Source organism: Ahaetulla prasina, chromosome 1 (assembly GCF_028640845.1).
Source record: "Ahaetulla prasina isolate Xishuangbanna chromosome 1, ASM2864084v1, whole genome shotgun sequence".
Lineage (NCBI taxonomy): Eukaryota > Metazoa > Chordata > Lepidosauria > Squamata > Colubridae > Ahaetulla > Ahaetulla prasina.
This window is the reverse complement of record NC_080539.1, coordinates 239,178,521-239,200,289: the sequence shown is the minus strand read 5'-3', so window position 1 is coordinate 239,200,289 and position 21,769 is coordinate 239,178,521. Positions and strand designations below refer to the sequence as shown.

Sequence of the window (21,769 nt, the reverse complement as noted above, 5' to 3'; positions counted from 1 at the left end):
CTGCCGACGCAATGAGGGACGAGACGTAGCAATGCCTCGCTTCCCTCAGTGCCACAAGGTAGGTCCTATTATAGGACCTAACTTGTGTCCGATCAGCCTCCGAACGACTAGACCTCCACGAACTCTCTAGGCGTCTTCTCCGGCGTTTCATCCCCCTCAGCTCCTCGGAGAACCAAGGAGCCGGTTGGGATCTACGCCGGTCAGAGGCCGCAAAGGCACGACACGGTCTAAAGCCCCAGCCGCGGCCCGTTCCCAGGCTGTGACTAGTTCCTCAGCCGTGCCGTGAGCCAGACCCTCAGGAAATGGCCCAAGCTCCGTCTGGAACCTCTCCGGGTCCATCAGGCGCCTGGGAAGGAACCAGCGTATTGGTTCCGTCTCCCTGCGGTGGTGAGTAGCGGTCAGAAAGTCTAGGTGAAGGAGGGAGTGATCTGACCATGACAAAGTTTCAGTGACTACATCCCTCAAGTCCAGATCCTTCAACCACTGACCAGTGATAAAAATCAAGTCCAGCGTGCCACCCCCCGTGTGAGTAGGGCCATTGACTACTTGGGTCAGGTCCAAGGCCGTCATGGAAGCCATGAACTCCCGAGCTGCTGTCGATGATGCACCGGAAGATGGCAAGTTGAAGTCCCCCATGACTATAAGTCTGGGGGTCTCCACTGCCACCCCAGCCAGCACCTCCAAGAGATCAGGCAGGGCGGCTGTCACGTAGCAAGGAGCCAGGTACGCAACAAACAAGCCAATCTGACACTTATGACCCCACCTCACAAAGAGGGATTCACACCCGGCAATCTGAGGTACAGTGGTCTCCCTCAGCTCTAGACTCTCTCTAATAACCACCGCCACTCCCCCACCCCTACCCTGAGCCCTCGGCTGATGGAGTGCACGGAAACCCGGTGGGCACATTTCCACAAGGGGCACACCCCCTTCAGTGCCCAACCAGGTTTCCGTAACACCTATAAGATCCGCGGCACCCCCCTGGATAAGATCATGTATTAGGGGGGCCTTATTGACCATGGACCGGGCGTTGCACAACATAAGCCGATGGCCCAGGCTCTGAGAGTCTTGACCATCCGGGAAACGGGAGAAGGAAGGGGGATCGGGGCGCGCGATCGCCTGCAAACATCAAGCGCGCGCCCCCCCCAAAACGATACGATCCCCCCCTCCGCCATATCTGCCCCTCCCACTTACCGTGCAAATGGAACCACCCTCACCAAAAGGAACACAATCCCCCCCCTAACCACCGAACCCGTTAAATGACCACCACGAGCGCACGCAAGGACTGGCTCCCCACCCGACGGGCTACCCCCAACACCCGTCCTACCCCTCCCACCCCTTAAAAATGCCCTATCTAAAAAACCCCAAAGGCTCTTTCTCTTCGCATGCCACGTCTGTGGGTTCCAAGACCCGTCATTGAGGCCAGCCCTAGGTAAAAAAGCGGGCCATTCCTGCGAGGCGGGGGCACCTCGCAGGCGCAAGAGTTCCAAGGCTGAATATTGCATAAAGTACATAAATAGGAGATAGAGGTAGTACCGTCCAGGGTGGCAGAATATTATATCAGGATCATATGGATACCCATCATCCAACAGCTCTTCAGATGGTGGCTGGCATAAAGATGGAAAAGATTGAAAAAATGGGCAGATAGAGTCTATGATGACAAAAGAGCTACTGCTCTGCCCCAAGCTCAGTCCTAAAATCCATAACATGAAAACGGTAGTAATTCTCCCTCTGTCAGCGGTGTCCACAGATGTTTCCCGGCAGGTCCTCCAATAGATCATAAAACGGTTTCCAATAATCTTCCTCAGCAGTTCTAAAGGAACAGCCATGGCCAAAGAGTCTCAAATGGCCCGTGCCAGGTACAGATGACAATCCAATCCAATACAAGATCCAGATGACAAACGTTGCAGATGACAATGCAACTATTCCAGCACTACAATGCAGCTATTTTAATCCCGGGAAGAAGCAGGCCTAATTAGGCCAGGAAACCTCCACGCTCCCACCACTCTTTCCACCTAGATATTTCAGGGCTAAAGCCTCTCCAGGCCAGCCCCTCGCTCCAAGGTCACAAGTTCTATCCAGGTCTGCCCATTCCACCTGGCCCAGCCTGACCACAGGGTCCGACCAGACACCAGACACCTCCAAAAGGGCCAGCACACTGGAAAACGCCACCGATGAAACTGCGGCCCGGAGCACAGGTAGAAAGTCTCGAGCGGGAGCCATGGGCAACACAGCCCTTCACCCCCACATCAAAGTGGAAGTGAAAAGAGCCGAAGTAGACAAGGAACCGCTGGATGGAACAAACAGGAGAGAAAAAACAAGCCGCGGTCTCGCCTTCACCGAGAATAAGCCGCGGCCTCGCCTCACGCCCCATGCCTCACGCCCAGGAAAATGGCCGCCGTCCGCAGCTCGCCCTCATCCTTCCGGTCTCGTTCTCAGCAGCCGTGGTTCCGAGAAGGTCCATAGACCCCTCCCATGGCTGCTTGAGAGATGGCAAGTCCGACCGGGGGGGTGCAAGCCGCTCCGCAAGCCTCCTGGATGCCGCCAGCCCTCCGGTAATCCCCGTCAGTGGCTCCGATCTCCTATCGAGCCGCCATCTTGCGCATGCGCAGAGCTTTCTTGTCCTCAGAAAGAACAAGAAAATAGTTGGAGGGAGAGGAATGGGTTCTAGCCTTTAAGAACACATGCCGTGCTCTCCTGGATCAGACCCCTGACTCATCTAGTCTAGCTGTCTGTTCTCACAGTGGCCATCCAAAGAAGAACTCTTATCTCCCAGCAGATGGCCTTCCAAGGCAGGTCCACTGCCAACAAGGCTAGCGTAGAATGATCCTCAATTGTTCCAACCCATTTTTGAAACCTTTCCTGTACAACATCTCCAATCAATTGCTTCAGCATATTTAAATGGGCAGTATCAAGGATCCTGGTTTAGGAGCATTTCTGTATCAATGGAGGAATAAGATTGAAGATCAAATTCATAATGTTCTGAACTACAATTGGATAAAATCCCCAGAACTCAATTTACTTATATTCTTTGCTGCATTGGCACATCTGGGGTTCTAGAAGTGAAGTCTATACCTTTTGTTGACTGATTTGGATCACAAGATGCCCCAACAAGTGACAGGATATCTTGTGGCATCAAGAAAGATTGAAGCCAGCGGCAAAATATAAATTATTTTATTGCTTTCTCTATTTGTGTATACAAGGTTGGGGGATATATTATTTGAAAGCTTTATGAATTTTAACAATTGGGAATGTTTTTGCATTGATGAATTGATTTATTTAGTAAACTAATTGCATTGACCTGCTAATTTATATAACTATATGTAACTATATAATCCAATTGATATAGTTATTTCATACTTATACTCTTATATATGCTTATATACTATATAGTTATATACTATATAGTGACAAAATAAATAAATAAAAAATAAATAAAATAAGGTATCTGAACGTTCCTTTTCCCCTTAAATGTTATCTTCTTTTCCTGAAACATTGTTCATATTGATAGTACTTCTTTAAAAATTACATTTGAAGAATACAGCCCTTCTTGCATTTTATACCAGTTCATTTATTAAACCACAGTTTAATTTAGACTTCCTAATGGTATTGCAATTGCACTCCTTTGGGTTAATTTGGGTTGATCAACATTTGATTAATTTTACTGTGACTTTTCTGTCCGCACTGTAATATTCTCTGCTTAGGCTTTTCCCCTAATTTTGTAGGGTAGTGATTGGAGTGATTAAATGATTCATGGTTTTTATTTTGGAGCTATTATTTTGTCTTTAATAACAAGTATAATATCTATTCAGAGACTTTTCTGAGGATTCCGAGACTCTTAAATAGATGCTATCTGAAATTACTCTGTGAAGAATGGCATTTGGTTTTTCAGGGATCCGTCAAACTCCTCCAAAACTAACATTCAATAGTGTACTGCGAGTTTCACCTAACTACCAAATTCCTTACTGCCCTGAAGAGACGGCTGTGGAGGCTCTACAGATTTCCACACACACACCCTTCAAAAATGTTTGGATAAATTGTGAACAGGGTCCTTTATTTTCTACGCCACCTTGGTCAAAGAGATTTTTTTAAATTATACAATAGATGGCTATCAGTTGTTGGAAACTAATAACAACTTAATGTCTACCACCATCAAGATGACTTTGGAAGCAATTCCTGTAACCATACATGGATAAAACTGTAATGAAAAGACGTGATCTGATTCAGCATTTTTTAGGCTCTCTCATCGCTAATGGATAAATCAGTTCAATATTTAAACTCACATATGCCTTTTCTCTTCCATAGGAGTCTCCGTTCAGGTACTTTCGACGGTTCCTGTCATGTTTAGCTATTGGGTAAGTCAAATAGAAACAATTGTTTTCATTTGTGCTGCAGCAGTCAAAAGCTACAGAAAGAGAGGCAGTGGCTTTTGTAATTAAGTACCCTATTTTTCACAGTATAAGACGCACTTTCCCCCCCTAAAAAAGGGTGAAAATTTAGGTACGTCTTATACTCCGAATGTAGCCCCCCCGGGCCCCACCCTTTGGCCTCTGCCTCCCAGCAATTTACCTCCTTTTAGCACACAAAAAACAGCAAAACAGCCCATTTCAGCTTCAGCACAGCCTGATTAGCACAAGCAGTTGATTGTCAGTTGGATTGGCCTCCCGACGCGCAGCTGTTTTCAGGCTGCAAGGGATTGCCATTGCCTATTGTCACGCAGGCACCCCTGTGTTGGCTGCAAGCAGGCACATTGTTGGGAGGCAGATTTTTTTTTTCTTGTGCTGAAAATGAAAATGAAACTAAAGCAGGCTGTTTGCTGCGACGAGGCAAAGTGGGAGGCAGAGGCAAAGTTATCGTTAGTGTTTTATGGTCTTATTTTCTTCTTTGTGTCCTTTTGTTGTAAAATTTCTGTCTAGAATCAACAATTAGCTGGAATTTAAAAAGCATTTCACTAACTTAATTAAAATGTTACCTGAAAGAAAATAAAGAGAGGGGGGAAAAGCTTTACATCTAACAGATTGCGTGCTGAATAACTTACTGATTCTGATTACAATGCCAATCTATGCAAAGAAAAAAACTTAAAACAGTTCCAAAACTGGTAAAATTTCATATTATTTCTCATATCCATGCACTAGCGTATATCTTGTTTTCCTCCCCAAAAAAGGTATGTGCGCCTTATAGTCTGGAGCACCTTATATTCCAAAAAATACGGTATTTCCTCTGCAATTACAGCCTTTTCTTCCGAATATCGATTTGTCACTCCCCCTCCCAAATCTCTTCTGATACTTGAAAAGAAATACAGGGCTCAACATCGTCAATAAATGGATAAAGATCCACTCCATGTTCTTGAAAGACAGGTAGCAGCTTGGCAGAGCCTACAGTATGGAAGGATGGAGGTTTTCATGTTATTCTCTCAAAAGGCCTCACATTCTGCCCTACTTCTTGACTCTTGGAGTAGTGGCTTGTTACTACACATCTCTTGTCTTTTAGGGGTGCTTCCCCGGCACCTTCCTTCTAACTCTGGCACATGAGGGAGAAAGGAATTCCTTACCCCCCACAATTACAAGGTAAAAGTGAAAAATAAATAATTGCTCTAAGGCCAACTCTTGGCAATACAGTGTCAAAGTACATAAGACTAGGGATCTTAGCTCTTCTCCCTTTGGAAATAAATTAGTTTCAAAGTATTGTGTAGACAAAAAAATTTTTTTTTTTAAAAAAGACAAAGTTATAACAAAAAATCCTTGCATTTTAGAATGCAAGTAACCTATGCTAGAAAAGATACGTGAAGTACTTTTTTCAGTCCAAAGATCTCACAACTGCAAATGAATGGAACATAAAAAGAAACCGATGGAACATGTAAAAATAAATTCTGCACAAGATGATGCTGATTTTTAATACATTAATGCCATAGGTTTCCTATGTTCTAACTGACAGAAAAACACAATATTCTTAAATCATGATTCATTTTGAACTTTTTTTTGCCAGGGTGAATTGGACTTAGCTGCTCAGGTCATCCCAAAGATGGATCAGAATTAGGGATGTGCAAAGTTCTTCATTCCAGGGATAGAATGTTCTAGGCAACACTAGAACATCATAGAGATTCCAGAGTATCATTTGCTCCATTTGTTTCTGCAAATAAAAGGTTTGGAATCATAAGTGATTCATAATATTCTGAATGAGAATAGTTTGCACACACAACTATTCGGAAATATACCAAAGTCAATAGTACTAAGAGTTGTTGAATAGTGCCTCAGTAGCAAGAGGCGTAGTGTATTTCTGAGCAAGTATTGTTTATAAGGAGCCAGTTCTTATTCAAACCAGTCTTGAAGTGAAACTGGAATGGTTCTAGATAATTGGTTTGATTCAAGAAATCATGGAATTGGATGTTGTGTCTGCGCCCCCCGAGCCGGGGCCCCTGCCAGAAAGTGACTTGGAAAGTGAGGGGGAAGGGCTATCAGGACTTACCTCTGGAGCACCGGCTTCCCTGGCTTAGCTCCAGGAGCCAGAGGCAGGCCAGGTGGAGGAGATAATGAGGCCTCCGTCCCCTGACTCTTCCCCCCCCCAGGCCACGCCTCCAGGCCCAGCTGATGGCAAGCAGGCCTGGCTGGACCCTAGGTTTCGTAGGCAGGAGAGGCGGGAAGAACAGAAGCAGGGGTGGGGCAGGCCTAGGAAGTGCTGAGTCATGGAGCCACACCCCACAGAATATAAAACCAGCGAGGGCTGCTATGCCTCTTTGTAGCAGGCAAATCAACTGCTTAACTAGAGCTGAAGTACTGTTTGTTCCTGGGTGACTCATCGGCATCAAGGGAGATAACAGAGTCACTTGGCAGACGCTCGCTAGTTTGCTGCCAGAGCTGATAATGCTGGCTAATTAAGCCATCGCTCGGATGGAGGCGAGGGGGGACAGAACACTGGGTCACCAGTATTACATATTCCGAATACCTCATCCAACAATACAATTTTGATATTGCCTGATACTTGTTTCCAGAGAAGGCAATGACAAGCATATTCTTTATTGTTCCAAAGAAAACTACATGAGCATGAATTCACAAAGAGGAGATATCGGTACAGTTTCCACAGGAGGGAGCCATTGGTTAAAGTTTTAAGAAAATTCCCCCTCCCCAGTTGTGGCTAATATTTCAACACTGTGAAGAAATCTGTTCAAGCATGCAATTTTGATTTCACAGAAATTGAAAAGGGATAACCTTCTTCCTCCTTTTCTAACATGACGAACAAATGAAATGAATTAAAAACTCCCCACATTGAAATCCAGCTGACAGTTAAAATCGATGTGTACTATTCCAACATAATTTTGTTGGAAATTACAGCCTTCCATACATTTAAGTGTCATGGTGCCAATTCTACACTTATTTACTCATTAATTACTGTAGCTTCAGTCCTTAAGAGGTAGCACAGTGTTCAGGTATTAGCGCCAGGAGAATTAAAACCATTGCAGAATTATAACTAGGACTGTAATCCTTTAGGTAAATTCTGCTCTTTCACTGTGCAATAGCTTACACAGATATTGTTCCTCCAACATGATTTTGTGTTAGAAATGTGTTTGCCAAGAAAACTGAGTAAACAGTGCTTCCATATTTTGTTTTCCATGTTTTAGCCATCCAAAAGTGTAGTTTATCAACAGTCTTATTTTGAGAGTATCAAAGACGGAAGTGCTCAGGCATATTATCCCAGATTTATCTGCCACATTTGAATCAATTAATGAGAACCAATCGTGATTTTAGCAGAGATCCTTCAGGATCAAAGATTTTTTTTTTATCTTTGTCCCCCTCTCCCACTTCCTGGAGACATCTCTAACCCTTCAGTCACTCAGAGGTTGGCTAAACAGTATGGAAAGAAATGATATTTTGGTTTGGATCCAAATATGCTACGTTTGGTGATGGTGGGGGGTGTATGTGTCTGTGAGAGGGAAATGTCATGGGAGAAAGCATAGAAATCAAAAGAGATACAATAATTGTTGTCTTAACCAATGAGCACATTCTAGTTGTTGTTGTTTTAATCTCAGAGCATCCCCTCTGCCAATTTCTCAGGAAGCTCTTCACTAAGAAACATTGCTGCTGATGGAGGTTACCATGTCAACAGTGTTCAGTTAACAACATCAGTTGCAGCAAGCAATTCCTCTTGACTTCTAAAGCATCTACTTCTGTTCCTAAAGCCCAGCAATAAGTTAAAAATTCCAATAGAAAAAAATGTTAGCATGCGGAGGTGACTGTTCCAATAGGGATCCTTTACAGCAGGGGTGTCAAACTCAAGGCCCATGGGACAGATACGTCCTGCAGGGCGCTTAGATTTGACCAGCGAGGCTGCCCTGAAGGACCGGCCTGCGGTGCCTCTGCCAATGAAAATGGAGCTCGCGGGACTGCACGCAGAGGGCTGCAGGAGGCCTTCCCGGCCAAAAAGGGGCCCCAGGGGGACTGTGCACGCCCCCCCGAGCTCCATTTTCACTGGCAGATGCCTATACACCTCCCCCGGCTCGGCCATGCCACACACCCCCAAGGTCAAACACAACCCTGATGCAGCCCTGAATGAAACTGAGCTTGACGTTATGTCTATGCAAATTAAAATCATTATCTGCATAACATTCCATGATGGATAGTAGTTAACTACACAGGTCATGGAGTTGGTGATGATGATTTGTTAGAATCATCATCACATCCGGAGGTGGTATTTGCCAACCCTCCGGACTACTCAAAATTTCCACTACCGGTTCTCCAGAACCTGCTGGATTTTACCCCTGAAACTGTCCCTTTCTCCCTGGGTAGGACAAGCTACTTTCTTAACATTTTGAATGATTCTGCTTGGCAGTCACAGTCTGAAACAAGCATGTAATAAAAGAACAGAATTAATAGTTGTCATATTCAGAAGTTTTTTTAATGAATTAAAATTTATTCCTTCCTTCAAACTATCCTATTCTCGAATTACTAGTCTATAGTAATTTTCCCATACCAGCTTGATGAAGATTGTGCCACCTATAAAGTATCGCAATGACATTTAACTTAGCAAAGAGACAGATACCGGTAACAAAAACAGTTAAGTGACTTTTACTTCATTTTATGATCTTTCTTGCCACAGTTGTTAAGTGAATCACTGCTGTCGTTAAGTTTGTACCACAGTTGTAAATTGAATCTGGCTTCCCCATCAACTTTGCTTGTCAGAGGGTCATAAACGGTGATCACATGACCACGGGACAAACAAGTCATTTGCCAAATGTCCAAATTTTGAACACATGACCATGAAGATGCTGCTACAGTCGTATGAAAAACAGTCATAGGTCACGTTTTCAGTGTTGTCATAATTTCACTAAAAAAAATGGTTGTAAGTTGAGGGCGACCTGTACATGGGTTAATTGTTTCATCGAGTAAAAATACTTAGGCCTTTGGTTCTATTTAGGTATCATTTTCCAAATGTTTCTACTTAAGGTTCAACCAATCCTCTCAACCCGAAAATGATGTTTTAATTACTTAATCCTCTAACTGTTTGCTTCCAGGCTAAACCACAGGATACTCTAGACTTGTGTCAGTTGTTAAACGACGACTTAGCTGCTACAGTAAAGAGGCACCCAAAAAGATTCGTTGGACTTGGCACTCTCCCCATGCAAGCTCCAGATCTGGCCGTGAAGGAAATGCACCGCTGTGTGAAGGAACTTGGATTTCCAGGGGTGCAGATAGGATCCCATATCAACAACTGGGAACTGAGCGCTCCAGAACTTGCTCCCGTTTATGCCGTAAGTAGCAATAGCACTTAGACTTATATACCGCTTCACAGTGCTTTACAGCCTCTCTAAGTGGTTTACAGAGTCAGCCTATTGCCCCCAACAAGTTGGGTCCTCATTTTACTGACCTCGGAAGGTTGGAAGGCTGAGTCAACTTTGAGCCTGGTGAGATTCGATCTGCCAAACTGCTGGCAGCCAGTGATCAGAAGTAGCCTGCATTATTGCACTCTAACCACTGCGCCATCGTGGCTCAAGTAAACGTGTTCTGTTTCTCCTCCCCCCACAAGTTCTGTAATAAGAAGAGTTGATTTTTTTTGTCTATCTAAAAACTTCAACTTAATGAATGGTCTGAGATATTATCCCTGTTGTCCTCTATTTAATAATCTTTTAAATTCTCTCTTGGTGATTTAAGGCTGCTGAACAATTAAACTGCTGCCTCTTTGTGCATCCTTGGGACATGCAGACAGATGGAAGGATGTCTAAATACTGGCTTCCCTGGCTTGTAGGTCAGTAATTACTGTGCAGAATTGGCATTCTCTGTGACAATCATTGGTTTGATTTATTTGATGGATTTTTCAAAAATCTGGTGCAATCAAGAGACTTTTTTAAAAATCATTTATGCAGATGGGAGGATTGGAAATATACAAGGAAGTTTTCTGACAGTCTCATTAAAGTAGGCACAGGAATTAGATTTATGAAGAGAAACTAATTACAGGTAATCCTTGATTTATGATTGCAATTGAGCACAAAATTTCAGTTGCTAAGCGAGACAGTTAAGTGAGTTTTGCCCCATTTTACATTTTTCTTGCCACTGTTGTTAAGTGAATCAATGCAGTTAATAAGTTAGTAATAGTTGTAAAGTGAATCTGGTTTTCTCATTGACTTTGCTTGTTGTAAAGTCACGAAAGGTGATCACATGATCCTGAGGCACTGCAACTATCATAAATATGAGCCAGTTGCCAAGCATTTGAATTTTGATCACATGATCATGGGGATGCTGCAATGGTTGTAAATGTGAAAAACTGTCATAAGTCACTTTTTTCTGTGCCATTGTAACTTCACATGGCCACTAAATGAAAGGTTGTAATTCAACGACTACCTGTATTTCTATTTATTGTAAAGGACCCCCAAAAGTTTACAGCAAGCATGACCAATGCCATCCTCATATGAAACCCTAGCCGGAAACCTAACGGAAAGGAGTCCAAATAATCCACTTCCTCCAGACTCCTCCGAATTTGATGCCTGAGCATATTCTCTACCACCTCGCCTACAAAGGGAAACTCCATGGTTGTCATGGAGACCATGAGCTCTGGAATCATTCTGGACTCCCTGGCATGGAATCTCAATCATCAACTCAGTGTCAGAATCCAGCAGCTCAGGCAGAGAAGGTGTTGTGTTGTAGGGAAAGCAGTATAACAGCAATGCTTCCATCTGAAGGGTCCTTGGTGCTCTCTGAGGTTGGTTGTCTTCTTGCAGATGTTTCATTACCCAACCAGGTAACAATATCAGTACTAGGACAAACAAAGAATAAACAGCACCTACATCATGTTCTCTAATTGTATGGCTAGCCAACATATTAATGATAGTCCAGTATTGGTTATAGTAAATAACAGTAGATCAAACAAGCAACATGCCCTCTTCCTTAGGGTCAATATACTTTTGGTAATATTTTACTTAAGGCTACATGGGACTGAGTACCTCTCATATCACAGTTTGAAATACTGTATATCCCATTGTGCTTTTCCAGGGAAGCTAGTACCACTCTCTGTCCTTTAGGATTCCAAGTAATGACACAAAGATTCTCATGGATTGAGTTGTGGACTCTCTGGCCTGAAATGCATTGGTGCCATGTCAGCAGTTGTACAGCTTATCTCTGCTGTAATGCTAGGCCCTGAGTCCCCAGAATTGAGATTGCAGAGAGTTTTCTGTCTGCTCCTGCTCTTTTTCCTGTTCCTTGGTTGAAGATCTGTCCAAGAAAGCTGTAAGAACTTTATGGCATGATACCATCTGTTAAGTTCGGGAAGTAACGAGGCTGGAGACCAGGGTAGTGACAACAGCTCTTTAATATATGGTGAACCCAGCGACCAGGCTGGGGAAAAACAACCCTTTATATACTGTTTAACCGGCGGCTTCAACCAATCAGCAACGTGCTTGTTTCCCGCCTAAATATTTAAAGATACATAACACTCCTCCCCTCCCAGAAAACACTTTACCACTATTTACATATTATTTACATGTTATTTTCAATGAGTCACGCAAATAACCTGGGCGTCTCCTAATTCTTTCGGACCTCGCGTTCAGTCCTGGTGGTGTTTTGAGCTGGTCGGAGGGGCTTTTTCCTCCCAGCTCTTTCTCTAGGCCATCGGGCCCTGGATTACTTGCAGTCTTTTTCTTGGCCATCCGCCTTGGATTACTTTTTGAGTTTTCCTGCTGTTTCCATCGAACCTGATGGCGCCGCTGGACCTCCGGGACCTCAGCTAAGTCTTGCGCCTCCCGGTTATGATCAGCTGTGGATTCAAATAGGAGTGGTCATTTCTGTCTCAGCTAGCTCGGTTGTTCAGCTATTCGCTTCTTATCTGATCTATGTGGCGCCCATACCGGGTTGTCTTGTAATTCACCAAGTATGACTTTGGACCGGTTGCTTTTATGATTTGCCCTATGAGCCAACTTGGGCCGTCCCCATAGTTGCGGGCCCACACTCGGTCGCCTATGCCCATTTCCCTTGTTTTTTCTAGTTCCCCCTTGTAACCCTCTGGTGTGTAATGGGGATTCAAACGGTCAAGTGGGCACCGGAGTTTCCGTCCCATCAATAACTCGCTGGGCTTCTGCCTGTAGCAGTGCTTGGGGTTCTGTGCTGAACGGCCAGAAAGAAATCTATCTTTGTTTGCCAGTCACCTGGCTTGAGCCTGACACGCCTCCTTAGCGCCCGGACGGAACGCCTGCAAGGCCATTCGACGAGGGTGGAAAGGCGCAGAGAGGGCATGTCGGATGCCCTCCTCTGCCAAGTATTCTCAAACTGGGCTGCCGTGAATTGCGGGCCGCTTGTCGGACACCAGAGTGTCAGGCAACCCGTGGGTTGCGAATAGGTGGCGAGGGCTGCGATTACTGCCTCGGCCGTGGTGGATTTCATGAGTATGATCTCCAACCATTTAGAGAATGCACAACCACGAGGAAGGTTTGGCCGTGGAAGGGGCCAGCAAAATCAATGTGGATTCTTGCCCAGGGCCCTTGGGGTTTTTCCCATTCCCTGACTGGGGCCGTTGGGGGTAGAGGTCTGGACTCTTGGCAAGCCTGGCATTTCCCTACCCTCTCAGCAATCTCTGAGTCCATGAGTGGCCACCACACATAGCTTCTTGCTAACCCTTCATCCTTACGATCCCTGGGTGACCTCGTGGAGGAGGTCCAATACCTTTCCCTTAATTTATCCGGGATTACCACACGATCACCCCATAACAGGCACCCCTTGAGCCGAGAGCTCATCACGCTTTTAACAAATTCCTTAAACCGTTCGCCCGGCGCAGCGGGCCACCCTCTCTGTACCCAACCGAGTACAGTCCTTAACATAATGTCCCGGTATGATGCCCGAGCCACTTCCTTAGATGTGACTGGGCCAGAGTCCAAAGAGTCAATCAGCAGGATGGGCGTCCCCGGAGTGGGATCTTCGATCGCCCCTGGTAGTGGGCATCTGCTTAACGCGTCTGCATGCCCCACTTCTTTCCCTGGTCGATGCTGCAGCTTGTAAGAATAAGCGGCTAAGAAAATAGTCCATCGAGTCAATCGTGGCGAAAGTGCCACAGGCGTTGGTGATCGCCAGCCAGTATTCCTAACAGCGGTCTGTGGTCAGTCACAATTTCAAAGTCTCGCCCAAAAACATATTCGTGAAATTTTTTCACCCCTGACACAATTGCTAGCGCTTCTTTATCTAACTGGCTATAGTTCCTCTCTGGGGAGGACATCGTTCTGGAGTAGAAGGCTATAGGGGCTTCTGTGCCGTTTGAAGTCTGTGGCTGAGCACAGCCCCCACCCGTAAGGGAGGCATCGCAAACCAGCACTAGGGTAATGAGCTATGATACTGGATGAGCAGGCTATCACTTGAGAGCAGGTTTTTTACTCCTTCAAAAGCCCTACTTTCCGACTTTCCCCAAGACCAAACAGTATTTTTCCCTAGAAGCTTATGCAGCGGTTCGGCAACGGTCGCTTTGTTTTTTAAAAAGACCGCGTAAAAATTCACTAGCCCCAGGAATGCCTGTAGCTCTGTTTTGTTTTGGGCGCTGGAGCCTTTCTGATTGCTTTGACCTTGCTCTCAGTGGGGTGAATTCCCTTCTTGTCTATTCTGTAGCCCAAGAATTCGACGGATTCTACCCCTATCTGGCATTTGTTCACTTTAACCTTTAGTCCGGCTGACCGAAAAATGCCCAGAACCTTCCTCAGACGCTCCCCCAATTCCTCTACATTTTCCGCTGATATTAATACATCATCGAAGTAGGGAACTACCCCTGGGAGCCCTTGGAGGAGTCGTTCCATCAAGTTTTGGAACAGCCCCGGTGCCACACTCACCCCAAATTGTAATCGGGTGCACTTGAAGGCCCCCCTGTGAGTTACAATTGTTTGGGCTTCGGCTGTGTTTGCGTCTACGGGCAGTTGTTGGTAGGCTTGAGCCAAGTCTAACTTTGCAAAGACTTGCCCTTGCCCCAAAGAGTGCAGCAAGTGTTGCACCACGGGAACTGGGTAAGCGCTTTTCTGTAAGGCTTTGTTTAGCGTCGCCTTGTAGTCAGCGCAGATTCTAATTGACCCATCTGATTTTACTGGGGTGACGATTGGCGTCTCCCACTTTGCGTGATCGACTGGCACCAAAATCCCCTGATTTATAAGCTTATCTAGCTCCTTGTCAATTTTGGTTTAAGGGCAAAGGACTCTCCTTGCCTTTAACCTAATGGGAGCTACCTGGGGTCTAAGTTGAAGGAAATAGGGGTCCCCTTGTACTTGCCCAGGCAGTCCTTGAAGACATCTTGAACTCGTTCATGAGCATGTCTTTCAGGTTACAGTCACTTCTGTAGATGCCAGTCACTCCCATGCCCAGTGCACGAAACCAGTCTAGTCCCAACAAACTAGGCAGGGTTCCTTCGGCGATCGTGATGGGCAGGGTCTTCTTGTGTGGTCCGTACTCGACTCGGACGGAGGTTGTCCTCGAACAGGGATGCGATTCCCTGGTAGTCGTGGACTCGTAGCCGTTGTGTTTGCAGGTGGCGCTTCGCGACGGACGGCAGTGACTTCGCCAAAGTGTCCCAGGACATGATGGTGATCGCTGATCCCGTGTCCACTTCGCCGCACCGTACTCCTTCTATTTTGGGTTTGGTGAAGATCTTCTTCTCCACTGGTTGAGGCGCGCCTATGACCACCGTTGTTTGGTTTGAATCCGCGCCTTTTTGTTTGAGCCAATCGCTGGTCGCCTTGCCGCCTCTGCGCTCTGATTGGCCGATTTGAATTTTGATCACATGACCATGTGACACTACAACTATCTTAAATATGAGCCAGTTGCCAAGCATTGGAATTTTGATCACGTGATCATGGGGATGCTGCAATGGTTGTAAATGTGAAAAACTGTCATAAGTCACTTTTTTCTGTGCCATTGTAACTTCACATGGCCACTAAATGAAAGGTTGTAATTCAACGACTACCTGTATTTCTATTTATTGTAAAGGACCCCCAAAAGTTTACAGCAAGCATGACCAATGCCATCCTCATATGAAACCCTAGCCGGAAACCTAACGGAAAGGAGTCCAAATAATCCACTTCCTCCAGACTCCTCCGAATTTGATGCCTGAGCATATTCTCTACCACCTCGCCTACAAAGGGAAACTCCATGGTTGTCATGGAGACCATGAGCTCTGGAATCATTCTGGACTCCATGGCATGGAATCTCAATCATCAACTCAGTGTCAGAATCCAGCAGCTCAGGCAGAGAAGGTGTTGTGTTGTAGGGAAAGCAGTATAACAGCAATGCTTCCATCTGAAGGGTCCTTGGTGCTCTCTGAGGTTGGTTGTCTTCTTGCAGATGTTTCATTATCCAACCAGGTAACAATATCAGTGCTAGGACAAACAAAGAATAAACATACAAGATCCTTTCGTAGCACCTACATCGTGTTCTCCAATTGTATGGCTAGCCAACATATTAATGATAGTCCAGTATTGGTTATAGTAAATAACAGTAGATCAAACAAGCAACATGCCCTCTTCCTTAGGGTCAATATACTTTTGGTAATATTTTACTTAAAGCTACATGGGACTGAGTACCTCTCATATCACAGTTTGAAATACTGTATATCCCATTGTGCTTTTCCAGGGAAGCTAGTACCACTCTCTGTCCTTTAGGATTCCAAGTAATGAGACAAAGATTCTCATGGATTGAGTTGTGGACTCTCTGGCCTGAAATGCATTGGTGCCATGTCAGCAGTTGTACAGCTTATCTCTGCTGTAATGCTAGGCCCTGAGTCCCCAGAATTGAGATTGCAGAGAGTTTTCTGTCTGCTCCTGCTCTTTTTCCTGTTCCTTGGTTGAAGATCTGTCCAAGAAAGCTGTAAGAACTTTATGGCATGATACCATCATATTAGTAGCAATCATTTATCCTGAATATTATTTCTTATTATTAGGCATGCCCACTGAAACAACCATTGCCATTTGCTCCATGATTATGGGAGGAACTTTTGAACGCTTCCCCAATCTGAGAGTTTGCTTTGCCCATGGAGGTAAGTATCAGAGCCAAGGTAGTGTTGTGATTATACTGTTGGTGTAGAACTGCAGAATCTCTCAGCCCTGATAACTCAGTTGATGGTCAGTCCTATCTCTAAACCAGGGGTGAAATCTACTTACCTTCCCTACTGGTTCGGAAGTTCACATGTGTGCCATCATCAGGTCTGATTTTTGGCCCTCTGTGCATGCTCAAAGCCTTCTGCGCATGCACAGAAGGTCAAAAGGTTGCTTCCTGGTTAAAACCAGGAAGTGACAACGTCCAGGTTGGTGGGCAGAGCTATCCACCATCGCTACCAATTCACGTGAGCCGGACAGACCCAGCAGGATTTCACCACTGCTCTAAACCCAATTTACCACCTGCTGTTGTTGTTGAAGGGACAATCATGGAGGAAAGAGTAATATGCCACCCTGTACTCCTGCAGGAAAGTTAGAATATAAACCAATGCATAAAACATATAAGTTACATTTTTAAAATATTTTTAGGTGGTTCCTTTCCTTATACAGTAGGACGTATCTCCCATGGATTCACAGTGAGACCTGACTTGTGTGCAATCCATAACAACATTGATCCACGTCAATACCTTGGTTCATTCTACACAGATTCACTGGTTCATGATGACCATGCACTGAGGTTGCTGATAAACATAATAGGAAAGGTGAGTGAGAATCTCTACTACAAGATACTGTTCATTCCTAGACCGTAAATACTATTCCACAAAAGAAGCCTTTGAGACTGAAGGCCAAATGAGACATCGTTCCATTCATTCAATTAGCAACAGCATGAACATTTTCTTAAAAATATAGCAGTAGTGGCATCTCTGGTAGACTGACATCCTGGCAGAGGTACAAAGCTTTAGCATTGTTTTACGATATCATTCCTCTAACACACACACACAGAGAGAGAGAGAGAGAGAGAGAGAGAGAGAGAGAGAGACAGAAGCAGACTAGACTGAATTAGGCATCTCTATTTTGGCCTAGAGGGTTTAGATTGGAGCATTTTTTTTAGAACCCTGTGATGACACCTACTGGAAATAATATGTAATAGCAATAAGGGATATGTGCTTGCTTTACTCTGCATCACCAATTGCAAGTAGAAAAAAAAAATAGTTTTTTTTTACATCCAAGTTCAATAAATTGGGCTTCACTTCCAATATAAGAAACCCACATTTTTTTTGTATTTTAATTAATATGTCCAACTTCACCCAGTTGTTCAATATAGTCTATGTTCAAAAGGCATACTTTATTCTCAAAAAAACTCTGTATGATGGAACTCTGTTTGATGAGAAGAAACTCAGGAATTATGAAGGAAAGCATAGTTCATTATTGATCATAATATAACTCATCTTCACTAATTTCTGCCTTGTAAAAGACATACTTTTATAAATGAACAAGATTCCTATTGTATTTGGAAGCATAGATTCCAAAGCTATTTTTAGATGTTAGTAAGTGGCTAGATAAAAATAAATGATGAAAGGTTACATTGATTGTCTTCAATCTATAAAGGTTTACCAAATTCTCCTTTTTTCCATCCTATGTTACAAATACTGACTAAAATGCTCCAAAAGCAAACTATTTTTTTTTTCAGTATCAGAATTAATTTAATGCAATTTCACTCAGGGTACCTTGGGGGTTAAAATTAGTGATTGAAAATCTTACCCCCTTTTTACGTGTTGCTTATGATTGGCTACAGTCATGTGATTATGGCCACCATGTTGGACTCTTCTCCCGCAGAAGTCTTTGGTTCAAATACTTTATTAATATTTGTTCATCAGCTATATGCTGTCTTTCATAACCAGACTCTATATTTTATTCCAAATTATTATCTTCATTATCATCTATCTTCTAGTAAATAAAAGTGAGAAATGCTTGCATACTGAAATACATAAACTACGTACTTTTATCTATACAGAGCCTTTATCTATACAGGTGATACAGTCAACTTCTGTTGACTGCCTGCTGACTACAATTTGGCAATTTGAATCTTACCAGGCTGAAGGTTGACTCAGCCTTCCATCTTTCCGTGGTTGGTAAAATGAGGACCCAGATTGATGGAGGCAATACGCTGACTCTGCAAACCTTTTAGAGAGAGGTGTAAACCACTGTGAAGTGGTATATAAGTCTAAGTGCTATTACTATAGAAAATAATATAATTATATCAGAAATATCATTCTCATCTTTCCTGTTACTTTCTCCTATTGATATCTTATTATATCATTTTATTGTTGTATATACACTGAGAGCCTATGCACCAGAGACAAATTCCTTGTGTGTCCAATCACACTTAGTCAATTAAGAATTCTATTCTATTCCATTCCATTCCAATGAGAATCCTTTAATAAGAAAAGAGCTATTTATCTCTTCCAAGATAATTTAATGTAAGTTTGCAGAAAAGCTCACAAAAATTTAAAACGTGCATGTCTGTCGATCCATCCAATTCCATAGTTTTCATAATGATTCCTTAAAATGAAAAACAAACATCCATTAAAATGCCAACAGGTCAATCAATCTACGGTACTTGTTTCTATTTTCAGGAGAAAGTGATGTTGGGAACAGATTATCCATTTCCACTTGGGGAACATGAGCCTGGAAAACTAATTGAATCTATGGAGGACTTCGATGAGCAATTAAAAGTATGTTATCTGAGTTTGAGTCTTTGCTTTAATGTTTAATGTCAGTAGTGTAGTTTTGTAGTTCATTGGCCTTGATTTGAAGCTTATATGGCATACCTTATTATTTGCAGTAAATATATAAGCTTCTAGTAAGACAGATTTCCTTTTAAGGAAAAAAAGTAGGATAAAAGTAATGTAAATAAAAGTTTATGAGACAATTATTCGCAGAAATTTACAGTGGGGACAATTATTTTAAAATTTGCTTTCAAGTCAGACTTGAATCCTAGTGACTGCACAGATTTCATAATTTTTCTTAGCTTCTTGTTTAGAGATAAGTTTCCCATTGCTTTCTCCCAAGGTTGAAAGGGAACAACTAGCCCAGGGGTGTCAAACTTGCGGCCCTCCAGCCAGATGTGTCATGAGCTGCCCAAGCCCACCCCTGGTTTAGCAAAGGGGGAAAAGTCCCGATATGTCACGTGACAACAATATGACGCCATGAGTTTGGCACTCCTGAACTAGCCCAAAGTTACTCGGCTGGCTTCCAAATCTAAGTTAGCCCTAGAATTCAGGTTTCACCATTCCTACTTGAGCACTTTAACTAATGGAACAAACTGGTTTCCACACTGGATCATATTTTGAAATATTTTGAGATATTAGGAGTAAAGCTAATATGTGGTCATTTATATTCAAAGGAATTCTGAAGGCAAGCATGGAAGAATTTATAAAATGTTATTTTTTCATAATAACTGGTCCTCTAAGTAAGTGAGAAACAGACTATAATACCAGCATCCTTCCCCAATGCTTGGAATACTATAACACAAATTTAAAAAAAAACCTAATAGGAAAGAACAAAAAGCTCAGTATAAAAATTCTAAGGTTATCATTTCAGTATTATGGCAGTGAGATTTTAAAGTAAAATACCTACTACCAGAATAAAAGAAATGTTGCCTCTTTGGGCCATTTACAGTAAACCTGTTTTGCCCTACCATTGTCCTCCATTCAAAGCCTGGCAAAGAATCACCTTTTTTATTATTTATTATTTTTCATTATTTTTTATTTTTTATTTTTTATTATCACCCACTGTCATTTTAAAAATTGTAGGAAATTAATGTATTAAATTATTTTAATGTGTGGTGAGTAACTGAGTAGAAAACTATCAGGAAATCCAAGAGCTATAAGTTGGGTTTTTTTTATTTATTTAATTTATATGCAACCCATCTCACTATTATTTGAGAATAGTATGTCAGAATATGTCAGGAAGCTTTAAAAAGTACCGTATATACTCGAGTATAAGCCGAGTTTTTCAGCACGTTTTTTGTGCTGAAAAACGTCCCCTCGGCTTATACTCGGGTCTATACGGCTTATACTCGAGTTTGTTTTTTTTTTAAGCCCCTCGGCTTATACTTGAGTATATACGGCTTATACTCGAGTTTTTTTTTTTTTCTTTTTTTCACATTTTACCGGACGGAAGCCCTGCCGGTGCAGTGAGAGGGCGGGGCGGGGGAGCCGCCAGCCTTCTCAGCTGAGGGAGGGAGGGTTTCCCCAACCGGTAGGTGCCTCATTTCCCACCCTCGGCTTATACTCGAGTCCCCAGTTTACCCCAGTTTTTGGGGTAAAATTGGGGACCTCGGCTTATACTCGGATCGGCTTATATTCGAGTATATACGGTAATTTAAAATTTCAGTGGCAAAAATTAAATGATTATGATTCTGTGTTTGAAACGGGGCTGCTGAGAAGATATTTAAATAGTCAGCAGGAATCAACTATGATTCAATAGAGTTTTTACCTTATCGGTTAGAGAATCCATGCATTTTTTGCATCAATTTTACTTTTTGATATATGCCCTTATCTTCCAATCCAAGTTACTTCTCAGTATTATTTGATAGAATAGGAAGGATTGAACATTTCTATTGCAATAACACTGACCTGATGGAGATATATTGGTAATTTGCTCTGCATCTGGAGCAGCATAAAGTGATTAAAAATCATATTAATCTGAGAATAAAATGAAGATTCATTACATTTGACAGGCTTTTCAGGCGTGTTGTCTATCTGTTTGTTGTCTATCTGTTCTCCCCACATCATTAGCATGTTCTGAGAGATTCTGAGAAGCATCTACTTAATGTGGTTTATTATAATACATAATTAATTAATGAATTTATTTGTAAACAGCAATTCATTGAGTATTTTACTGAGAAGTCTTCTGAGGCATCTTTTGCACATATATGTTTGTCAATGCTTTCTCAAAATCTTCTTTTTTTACAGGAGAAACTCAAGTCTGGCAATGCTCTTTCATTTTTGAATATTGACAGAAAACAATTTGAGTAATAACAACTGCTGTAATTATATATCAACATCTTTAGGTTCTGAAGGACAACCATAAACCTCATCTTCATATTTATGCAGTATCATGCCAATTTCAGGTTATATACATGTGCTGAAAACCTGAATCCAAGTTGTAATAAAACCTTATAAAAGTTGTATGAGCTAAGAACTTTTTGAGAAGTTATATAGTTGTAAGAATTTTTCTTGTTATATATGGAATGAATCATTTCAGCATGACATCAATGAATGATTATCACTTAAATTTAGAAATTTGCCTCTCTTACACAAAGTTTGTACTGTTACACAAAGAGTTGGAGAATTTATTTATTTATATCCAGCCTTTTCAATTTTAAAAATA

General features: G+C 42.8%; 1 protein-coding gene across 5 annotated transcripts in view; it reads left to right on the top strand.

Moving 5' to 3' along the window:
• The window catches only part of ACMSD (aminocarboxymuconate semialdehyde decarboxylase), an 84,604-nt gene extending 62,835 nt beyond the window's left edge, over positions 1-21,769 (top strand). For 3 of the 5 annotated variants that reach the window (XM_058194143.1, XM_058194128.1, XM_058194134.1), the window contains 7 exons: positions 4,303-4,352; positions 9,503-9,739; positions 10,140-10,233; positions 16,378-16,473; positions 16,961-17,133; positions 19,009-19,107; positions 21,352-21,769. In XM_058194143.1, the coding sequence (XP_058050126.1) occupies positions 4,303-4,352; positions 9,503-9,739; positions 10,140-10,233; positions 16,378-16,473; positions 16,961-17,133; positions 19,009-19,107; positions 21,352-21,414 (812 nt within the window). In that variant the 3' untranslated portion in view covers positions 21,415-21,769. The remainder of the gene's footprint in view (positions 1-4,302; positions 4,353-9,502; positions 9,740-10,139; positions 10,234-16,377; positions 16,474-16,960; positions 17,134-19,008; positions 19,108-21,351) is intronic. The other 2 variants (XM_058194119.1, XM_058194111.1) reach the window with 2 other exon arrangements.